Raw genomic sequence first — 11,758 nt, 5'->3', positions numbered from 1 at the left:
TACTCTCTCTCTCTCTCTCTCTCTCTCTCTCTCTCTCTCTCTCTCTCTCTCTCTCTGCCTCCCTCCCACCCCTTCTCTTTCTTTTCCTCTCTCTTTCTCTTTCTCTCTCTATCTATCTTTCTCTCTTCGGTCATCGTTGCTTGGATGTCGACACCGGCTCGTCGATTTGCTCGACAAGGTCGTAAAGACGATAAAACGACATTGGAGCGGGTGCGAGATACAAATAGAGGTATAAACGAAGGTGTTAAAGAGGTAAAGGGAGGGACACCGGTAATCTCGCGTATAACGTCCGTTTAAGCTGCATGTGTCTAGATTCCGTCGATTTAATCGACCAACCTCGCAGTCCTCACGCGATTCTAAGTTTCCCGTGAACGTATCCGCTTGCCTTTTCGACCTAAGACGCGCCTTGCTTCGACGATTTTATAGGCGTCCCTTTGGACCGGTTGAAGATCGATTCTCGGTAAAGGCTGTAACGTATGAATTTTGATATTTATTACATAATAAAGGCCCGTCAAGAATAACGTTTCGAGTTCTTTGAAATCTATAAGATGTTAACGATAACATTTTCCCCACGACGTCGTTCGTTGCGCTATGTAAGTCCTTTGAATTTTCATGTACTAGCCGACACTATCTAGAATAAGTTTCTCCGCATAAAATTAAAATCATGCTTTGTAAAATCAAGCTACAAGTAGTCTCATTGTTGTATATTATCTTTATTGTCTTTATCAGTAAATTAATTCTCCACCAACAATGTCGATCTTAAAGCAGTCAATTTTTTTATCGTAAATTCTTGTAGATAAATTTAAGTCTGTACAAAAATCAGTAAAATGCAATTCAACTTCTATAATAGTAAAAATTCGTTGTTAAAAAGAATGTAAGTCTTTTATAAAGAATGTAAGAATTTTTTCAGATTTTAATACAACCCGGAACAAAAATATAAAAATCTGCACTAAAATTCGAAAACCCAGGTTGCGGAGTGAAAAAACGAAGAGTGAAAAAAATTTGTACATTGGTAACGAAGAGTTAATGACTACTTTAGCGCAAAAAAATTGAAACGTAAATATGTATTCGTTCTGGTCAAAAAGGATTACAGCAATCGTTCGACGTGTGACAGGATCCTATGGTATACGAGGGAAAAGGAATCATTAGTTCTTGATAAGTTTGCGCTCATATTGCGCTCGAGAACGAGAAACTGATTCAAACGTAATTACAAGTTTTGAATAGTGTCGGTCGCTGTCTAATATACTCTTTAAATCTGAATCAGTGGATAATCACTAATATCAGTGTCAAGTATGTCATTGATAATCAGTGAATAAAATGTGAGATCTCTAACCTAGCTAATCTTTATTAGCTAATCTTGATCTAACCTTGTTTTAGTGCTTAAATCAATGAATATGTTATTGGAAAATTGAAATTAACGTGCGAATATCTCAGTATTTTAGTTATATAATGTTCAAACATTCTTCCTTTTTTAGTTGAACTTCATTGATTATCAGTGCCAAGTATGCCACTGGGACTGATTCAGCTTTAGAGAGTATACATTGGGAATAGTCAAGGCTATCGGTGCCAAGCGCACGGTATCGCAAGCGGAGAAGTCGCGCGTAAAAAAGAGGAGAAACTATTTTCGCGAGGAACGTTGTTGCTTTCGCTGTTGCGAGGCAAAGTCAAACATTCAAACTAGTTGCAATATGCCGTGACGGCGTGCAGTTACTGAGTAACGGCATACGAACGTGCTCCCGGCACAAAATATCGAATAATAAGAAAATGGGAGGGAAAAGGGGGACGGCGAATCGTGCGTTCGTGTGTCAGCTCACCGGCGAATCACCGTCGTCTCCTTTAGTTGCACAATGGAAATATTTTCTGGCGCGCGGGGCTCGAGAGACTTATTCGCATGTAAGACGTGCATGCACTAAGTATGCGCGAATCCGTGTGGATGAGGCGCATGCGAAATGAACGGAGGTACTAAAAGGTATTAAAAGTAACGGCTGCGCGGCACGATAACTATTAAGCCACAACCGTGGATTTTGCTCGGCTGGCTGCTCAATTTCATGATGGTTCCTACTTGCCCTCTTCGATTCTCTCTTAATCTACGGCATGCACGAAACTGCAAAACGTTGTGGAGCGTTTAACCAGAGTTTAAGTTCCAAAGCGACGAGACGCGCGACTCATATCGCGACCCGAGAAAGAAAAAAATCGAAGGACGAGAGCGTACCTATGAAAACCTATGTAATATCTTGTGTATGCAGACGTCACGTACGCGGTGCGTGTTCACAAGTGTGTAGCGAAAAGTGTTCGTGCCGAACACGTGTTCTCCGCGTTAATGCGTTACCCGCACTGCGAGTAAAAAGGCATTTTTCTTGAACCGGCCGTAACGCGATGCAGCTCTGCTCCACACTTGCAACGCACTTTTAAACCTGACGATATACGAACCGTGCGATCAATTCATTCGAATGCATCCTCTCGTCGAGATTGAGCGCTTTTTAACGTCGTTGAAATAAATAAATAAAAAAAAAAAAATAGTCACCGTCTGATATTACATTCCTTTTAATTCATATTTTTTTCTTTTACATTCTATCGTTATCTTTTCCTTCTTTCACATATCCACAAAATGAATTGCTTTGTTATATTCCTGAATACTTTTATTATCAAAGACGTATCTCAATTTTAAGAAAATCATTTTTATCGTCACTTTATATATTGAAAATATGTCATTATCAAATTAATTCCTATAAATATTTAATGCAAAAAAGATGTTATTGCCTTTGATTTGTAGTCTTTTTACATTCTTTTATTTTCGTACATATTTGCGACAGTGCAAATATACATGAACATAATATGTGCCTGAACGCGAAACTGAAGCTTCAGAGAAGCGACAGAGAGGGAAGTAAAGATAATAACGTATTCGACGAAGAGAATGGCACTACTCATGCAGCCATCTGCCCGCAGTATGAATTACATTGGCGATTGAAACTCGTTCGTGGTGGAAAAAAAAGCACGTGCGCAACCTCGGGCTGTCGGAGGTGCCGAGATTTGCATATTAAATGGGTTGGGATTTATAACGGTCGGTCTTTCGAGCGGTGTTAGCAATATGTGCGATAAATAAAGAACCTTCCTCGCGAATCGATAACGCGCAAAGTTTAGTTTTTGCGCGAGTAAACATGAATTTCGCGCACGTTAGACTGCGTGAGAGAAGAGTGATAGAAAAGTAAAGAAAAGCCTTGCAAAACGTGTATTTTAATATGACTTGACGTTTAAAATTTCTTGAAATACAGATATATTATGATATATTAAAACTTGTCATAACATGCGGCACAGAATGACAGCGTGTTTTAAGCATTGTTAATTTATTGCAACTAAATTTACTATACAACTCAAAAAATGAAACCTGAACCAATCTACATTTGTGTACACGATAGGTTTTTGCTCATTTTAAACTTATAAAATATTAAAACGTGATTAAGAATGAACATGTAAACGCGGAGAGTCTAATCCCAAAGTATAACTAATATACTCAATTAAACCAATTTACGTACACGTCATCGTTTTTGCGTCTCTTATTCATTCAACGTTACTCGTAAGATTGATCGAATAATTCACTCGTCAGAAAATTTTCTGGATCGTTCAAGGGTTATACTGACTCTCTTAAACCGGTTTTCATCGCTATTCGGCGGCAATATCGAACTAAGTTATGTTCCGCTTACGCGAATTTGTGCGTTCCGCGTGCCTCGTCGGCGCTTTTGATATACGAATACCTCGTCGCGGCGGGTTCGAAACGGGTGGGACACTTTGTTGCGAAACGACCTTAGTAATATCTATTACCGCGTCGGATTTAAGGGGCATTAAAAGATAAGTTCTACGAAAAGATGTTCCCGCGTGTGTTATACAAAGTATAAAATAAATACGATCCTATAATATAAAATTTATACATTTTTATATGCCATCTCCTTTATATACTTCATCATTTGTTACATACACGTGCAAACAGAAGAAGTATAATTATTCTATCAATTACAATGGGACCTAAATTATTCTCGGAAAGTTGATATCTTTTAACCGCCTTATTATTATTCTGATAATTTGTATATATTATCGATAAATGATCCTATTATTGTGAGTGTTGTCTATATAATAAGTAGCATAGAAAAACAAAATAGATTACTGAATTTGTCTGTTGAAAAATATTATGATGTATTATTTAAGAATCTTTTTAAAAAGGCGATGACACTTTGCGGTGTTAAAACTGTGAAGAAGCTCATTTATCTTCGTTGTGCCACCAAATGATTTTTTTCATCTAAATAAGCATCTCGTTTTACTCGATTGTAAGAACAAAAAGGCAGCACTTGCTTTAAACATACATAGAAACTTTCACATATATTGTTTAATGTGAAATAATTACATATATACATATTTGACTGATAAAATTCCACTGATAATTTGGGTGATAAAAATTTAAAAAAAAAAAAAAAAAAAAAAAACCTTAACCAATACAACACATGACAGAAAGTGTAGTTTTTCCGTGAATTGTCGCACGTGGAAGAAAATATGGATTATCACCGTCAAAAGCGATAATCGGCTAACCGCGATAATTTGTCCATGCGTTTGTATATCTAAAAAGCCGAGTGTCTAGTCGGAGTCGAAGCGATGATAGCAAACACAAATTGGTGGTGGCTGGACTAATATACCCGAATATGATGAATGGTCTTTTATATCCACGGACGTAGTAAGGTGTTATGCGTTACGTTAGTGTTGAATTATTGCGTGCGTGGGGCAACCGCGCGTCGGCACAATAACGCAGCCCGCGGGAGGGCCTAGTCCCGGGGTCTGACTGGGTCTGACTGGGTCTGACTGGATCCGACTGGGTCCGACTGGGTCCCTGCCCACGTTCGTGGTCCGAGCTTTTACCCGCGAGACATCGAGATACGCACCCGCTCGATACCCTCTCTCTTCCCCTCTCTCCTCTTTTTTTCTTCCCTCGCCTCATCGCGATTTTAATCGAACCGCGTTACGAGCGAATCGAAAGATCAATCGCCATTGATCTCCTGGAGGATTTATGATCATTTCTCTCTCTTTCTCTCTCTCGACTCGTTATTATCATTCATGAAGTATAATAACCTGCGAAACAAACGATGCTGTTCGATACTTTACAACCGCGCATGATCTCATCCCCGTTCGATCGACCTCCGCTTATTCTTGCCCTTCACACATTTTGTCTCATTCTATCACCTCTTAAAATTTCTATGATAAAAATATTAGGAATATTTTCCAAATTCAATACAACTGAGATTGATCAGTTCTCGCGCATTACGTAAGAGTCTGTCAACGCCACATGTTATCACCTTCCGAACGATCGTTTAGCACCTTAACAGCTCTTTACCAAATTACCGTTCATAAAATACTGACGACGCTCGATGGAGGAACGACTGGAAAGAGACAGATACGTTGATCCAATCTACTCTAATTATCACTAGGGAGGAAAACATAATAATAGCATCGTCTCAGACTCAAAGTTGCGCCACAAACTTCGTAGAGGAAGGACAGAGGGAGAGAGAAAGAGAAAAAGAGGGAAAAGAACAGAAGCACTGACGCATCACTGGCGGGCTTGATTGATGGACGAGTCGCCATGTTTATAATTAGAGCCCGACGTTTCCGGTTCATCGTCTAACGTTCGGGCCACGATTCGCCGTGGATCAATCTCCTTTCTATAACCGTTGAAAAGTTTCATCGGTGACGCGGCCACGTAGAACAGCGCTAAGACATGAGTAGTCACGACTGCGCTAATTACGGTATCTCGGAATCATTCTAGCTCCTGTCTGTCGTGCGTGTGATAGACGCGAGCACGCTATCGCGCGGAAACGCGCGTGAGAAAATGTGCGATTTCATGGGCGTTGTTCCGCTTCGCTCGTCGATTCTAATTTCGGTGCTTTCGGTGCCGAGCAGATGCAACGTGTTATCGAACCTTTTAACCACGTGGACGTTTACGACGCGGTCGGACGTACCGGCTATACGAAAATCCACGTGTGCAGGAAACGAGATGCGGGTCGCGGCAGTCACGCATGTGTGTATCTTTCTCAACGGTCGGACAAATTCAAACAATGGATCTAAACAAATTTGCAAAGTAGTCTTCTATGAAAAAATTCATATGGTCTCTGCTCGATTTATGCCGCCTGTTCTTTCAAACTTCTTTTAATCGAGTCGCGAACATTTCAGTGTATTTTTTTAAAGGTAGGAGTAGCGCGTGACAAAACGTATGATGGATTATGAGTGAGTTAAATATAATTTACAGGTATACGAATATGTATAAGTAGAGCGCGTACCCTTATAAATCTAATACTGGCTAAGACTTAAAGACAGTAATTAATTATTTATTTTAAATATTAAAAACATCGTTGTTCAATACAAGTAAGTAATTAATTACTATCTTATAATAATAAATTAATCAGTATAGATAGTAAAGACACTTTCTTACTTTTTAACGTGCAAATTTGCGATGTATTTTCGCTTCCGTTATAAAATTGACAAATAACGAAAGAATCTCGCGGAGAAGGTCGTGTTGAAAACAAATTTACGAGTGAAAGAATCTCGTCTTTGAGAACATGCTGCGAAAACGTCCAATATTTATAATACAAACTCCATTATATTACTTGATAATTTTTTTTCGCAGGCATCATGCCAAGCATCATACATTATTATTACGTTAGATCGTTTTATCGAATACATCGGGGTAATTATTATTCTGTTGATAGACTCACCTCTACTCTGCATGAAAGTAAAGAGGTCGTCAAGGAATACCTTCCGTTCAGGGGTATCATCCAGCTCATACAACTGAAACAAAAAGAAATAAAGACAAATGAGTCTCGTCATAATATACAAGACAAATAATACATTTCAATGTACGGGAGCGTCTTGCCACTAACGTATTAACTCAGAAAGGGACGTGCGCCCCTTTTTCTATATTTACAGAAATTACATACGTGTAATGATGGGACATCTTGCGCACGATAATGAGTACATCTCCATTACACGCAGCGTTACGTACATATATACTATATTAAAGAGGAGCGTAGACGATAAGATCTTTTCATGAGTTGTACGATTAATACAATTCAATGTAATCAAGCAATAATCAACATTTTTATGTCGAACGTCTTTATAATCGCACAAATACTTTCTCTCTCGCAATGCTTTCCCGTGCCGATCGGGAGAATAAAACGTTACCTTGCGGCGTGGTAATAAAAACAGGAGTGAAACAAGTGTGCTCATAGCGACAGGCAGATTAGTTAGCTCCGATTATTAATGATTCCGTTTAACCTGCCTCATAACCCGAAACCCTCGCCGACTATATGAAAGCCAAACCCCCTTCGGGCTGGCGGCCCGTATTATCATATTTGTTATGTACGATGTGCTATATCTAATCTGAGACCTCCTAATTGCTTTTATAATATCAGCCTCGTACACCCTCGCTTTCTCTTCTCCTAGTGTCTCTCCTTATCCTCTTTTTCTCTGGCGCTTTCTACATCCCTTAAACTCTCATTCGACAAGCTTGTTGTAACTACGAGCTTGTTCCTTTTCCTCTTCCAATACTTTCCGCTCTTCGCAATTCAACTCAACTTGACTCGACTCGCACATTTGCCGCGACGATAAATTCTATTCAACTAATCGTACGATGTTTCGCAACACTATTCCTCCCTAAGGGCGAATAATAATTAATACGATGCCTTACGCTCACGCCGTCTATCCCATCTAGTTTTCCGCCTAGATTGCCCGCGGATTATGAAAGCAACAATAAAACAAAAAAGTATTGTAAAATCACGAAGTGTATGTATATTACGCGCTTGAATTTCAGTTGATACTCAATATATACATTCATTTAATTACAAAGATTTGTTTAGAATCTTCTTTTAGCATCAATACTCTTTTATATTTAAAACGTGCGTTTATTTTAATAGGAAAACTAATTAACTATATTAATATTCGAAATAACCAATTCAATTCGTAGTTCTTGCATTTTATTATTAGCAATGTAATTAATGAGAGTATCGCACAATGGTATCGTTCGATGCGATATAGAAATGTAAAGTAATATGTCAAAGCGTAACGCCCATGTAAAGACGTAAATGTCGACGCCTGTCATGGGAAAAAATGCTGCGCGCACGAGATGTATGGCGACAAAACGAAATATGTGCAGCATACACGCACAACGCGCGTACAGCTGTGTAGAACGGGCAGTTTCTCAGCATTGTGGCAGTGGCAGGTGCCTGGCAATCGCCACCACGTGCAAGTAGATCGTTAATCGAAGTTAATCAATGAAAGAGAGAAAGAGAGAAATTTACATTCACATTCCTCGATCAATTTTCGCGGCAACCCCTTAAATTCGCTCTCACCCTCTTAATCTCATTCGCTACCCTTGATGAGAGCGCGAAGCAATGACCGTATCGTAGGAATGAAGAAACGAACGGATGGACGGACAGCATTTCTCAAGGGCCATTTTGTACCACTTTCTCGTGTTTTTTCTTTGGCTACACGAGCGATGAGCTCGTTAGGGGCAGCCGGAGGGAGAGGACGAAGTAAAAGGCAAGGGAGGAGGGGACGAAGTATAGAGGCTGAGGGTTCAAGCGAGGTATATTGATTGATCTACAGTTAAGCGGACTGACGGCAGCCACGTGAGGATCAGGGGAGAAGAGCAGCTCTCTCTCTTTCGCTCGTTCGTATTCTATATGCTGACCATGTGTACTTCACTACCGTGGTAAAATAAAGACGGGGCAACGGAATTTGCTCTCGATGATGCATGCGCCGCAGCCCCGCCCTCTCCTTCTCTCATCCACTGACGGCGAGTGAATAATAATTCCTGATACGACCGCCGGTTGATCGGACGACTTTCGTCCCAGGCAACCACGAGGAGAGCCAACTTTGCCGATGATCGATGTACGCGTGCTTAGTAACGTTAACGGACTCGAAGGTGCTGTGATTATAGCGACCGAAGTGTATACACATACTGCGTTCGGCAAGAATATCCGGTAATGATCGCATTCGATGAACAGAGTGATTCCTTGAAAATTTTAATCATCGAATTTCAATCATCTTCTCTTAACGGTGTGTCAAGTTTGTAAACTCGTTTGTTGTAGAAATTAGCTACAAGATGTTTGCGATTTTATTTCACTGATTGCGAGTCACAATAAATGGTGATCTCTGGTCAATTCGCAAATTCGAGTTCGTTGAAAAATATTTCGTTAAATATTAATATGATTGAAGGGAAGTGGATACATCTACCGCAAATGTATCACGAATTGCGTCCTTCGAATTAAAGATCATCGAACTTTCTAACTCTTTTTCATTCTGGCCTCTTGACCGCGCGAATTTTACGACTTTAAGACGCGAAACGAGATAAAAGAGACGAACGTGGAGAAAAAGAAGAGATCTCTCATAAGTACTTAGTGTGGCACACATCGCTAGCTTTATGAGCAACAATTATCGATCAGTTTTTTCCATCGATCGCGCAGTTTTCCACTGCATCAGAGATTGAGATAGTTTGCTTTCTTCCGGTTACGTAAAGAGCGTCGATAATTTTGTTTCCGTAGTATTGCAAGTAAAAATAGAAATAAATACAGACATAAATATTCATAATATCGTACAAAAAACATTTTTTTTTACCAAAAACAACAATTTTCATATATTATATATCTCTAAATTTCTTACAATGAAATCTCACTATCAAGAAAGTAAAAATACAATCATTCTTGAAAAAAAGTGAAAATATTTAACTTCTTGAAAAAAAAAAAACAAATTTTCACTCCTTTTAGACAGAATTTTTACTCCAAAAAGTGAGATTTCATTCTAAAAAGAATGAAGATTGTCACTTTTTTTTCAAGAAGTGAAATATTTTTACTTTTTTTCAAAACACAAAGGTGGTTGCATTTTTTTTTACTCTCTCGAAGTGAGATTTCACTGCAAGAAATTTAGAATGTACATACAGTATCATGATATTTTTAAAAGTCTATCTTACGGTCCCCTGAAACGGATGATGATAATGTAAAATTTCCATACGCCAAGCCTCGCTAGGGGACATCGGTGAGCAGCAAGTATTTACACTCGCCAACTTATTATCTTAATCATATAATTAGCCACAGGTCCGTGTACTTTGAAAAGCTTCTCGCGAGCGATATATCGTTACATTGCATCCGCCCTCGCAAATGTAAGGGGTCAACTTCCGGCCGTAAACCCTTCTTAAGGGTGCGTCTCGAACGGAACGGAAGCGGGCGCAGTTTTACGTAATGCGCTCCAACTTTTCTTTTCGAGATTCAAGATCGAGATATCAGATAAAAGCATAGGACTTTTACGCAGGGATACAACACTCTTGTCAATAATGCTAAATATTGATTTATACTATATTAAAATTAAATAAATTTTTAATCGCAAATATCAATTTAAAATTCAAATGTGACAAATATAATTTCTATTACGATATAATATTAAGAGATGATTACTTTGTAAGATATATTTGAAAACGTCGAAAATCTTTTAAAGGTTCTTTTTATAATACTACATTGTTAAGTGTAAGATATAGTATTGCTATATTGATACATAAATTTTATATACAAGAGAGCGAAGTCATTGAATATGTCTATATGAGTAATCATTAGGAAGTCCAATCTGCTATAACTAAAAGAGCTAGAACAAATAGAGGTAGGCGGAGGTAATTTTCAAAAATTCTATCAATTATATACATATCAGTTTAGATCCTTTGGGATCAGTAACAGAGAATGTGATAAGTGATTTAAATTTTTAAATAGTTTTGTAATTTTATATATTTTATTTAATATATTCTAGGATCAAGTGAATTATAAAATAATTTCCAAACATCACCCAACTGCGAATTCCGCGGTAAGTTCGCATGAATTATGACAAACGTACGAAACAAGATAAAAATTTTATCGCTCATTTCCTCCGACGCGACGTTATATTTGCTCGTTCAAAGGATTTGAGAGATCGTTAAAGCGCGAATGCGGTGTGATGCAATTACGACGACAAAAATTTTATTTTATTATAGAAATCTTTTGGATATAAAGCATTTTAGGCGCATGTGTTATACATACATAATTAAAGAAGAATTAATATTAATATATAAGCAAAATGTTTTTCAATATTATTAATAAAATTATCTCTTTAGAAGAAAAAGAGTCCGCAAAACATATCTTTTTTATAAGAGTACCATTATCTTTCGTTTTAATCTAAGGCTTGAAATTTCAAAATATTCCTCTCTTCTTATACATAAGTTTCATAGTCTTCTTCGAATAAGATTTTATAAACTAATATCCGATTAATCTCTTTACAAAAAGCATTCTCACAAATGCATTCAATCAATATCTTTTTTTACAAATAGAATAACACTCGTAAGTTAGCAACGAATAGACAATAGACAGTATAGTTCTTGAAAACAAGGATGAAAATCGGAGCAAGTTTGATTCGCCGGTGATAAGAATGAGAAGATATCCGGTGAACGATGGAAATGGGCAACTTTAAGTGGGGATATCAAGATCAGCAACGGGTTATACGAGCGGCCATAATAGTTGCTACCATTACCCGCTTCCAGGACATTAAAAATAGCAAAAGGCAATTATAATCATTATGACGTCGAGCGGCGCGTACAATGCCGCTGGTGCGTTACGCTCCTATAAAATCTCTGTAACGTCCAGAACAACGAGTGGCCCGAGAAGCCCGGCCTTTTTTCTCTCTCTCTCTTTCTCTTTCTCTCTCTCTCTCT

The 11,758-nt window shown here is 38.3% G+C and overlaps 1 protein-coding gene across 1 annotated transcript in view; it reads right to left on the bottom strand.

The window, feature by feature from the left end:
- LOC105622024 (protein dead ringer homolog) overlaps positions 1-11,758 on the bottom strand; it is a 119,509-nt gene that overhangs the window by 18,496 nt on the left and 89,255 nt on the right. The window contains exon 4 of the mRNA XM_012203805.1: positions 6,750-6,822. Within this exon, the coding sequence (XP_012059195.1) occupies positions 6,750-6,822 (73 nt within the window). The remainder of the gene's footprint in view (positions 1-6,749; positions 6,823-11,758) is intronic.

The sequence above is a fragment of the Atta cephalotes genome, assembly GCF_000143395.1.
Source record: "Atta cephalotes unplaced genomic scaffold scaffold00001, whole genome shotgun sequence".
Classification (NCBI taxonomy): Eukaryota; Metazoa; Arthropoda; class Insecta; order Hymenoptera; family Formicidae; genus Atta; species Atta cephalotes.
The sequence above is the reverse complement of the archived record's forward strand: the minus strand, read 5'-3'. Positions and strand labels throughout refer to the sequence as shown.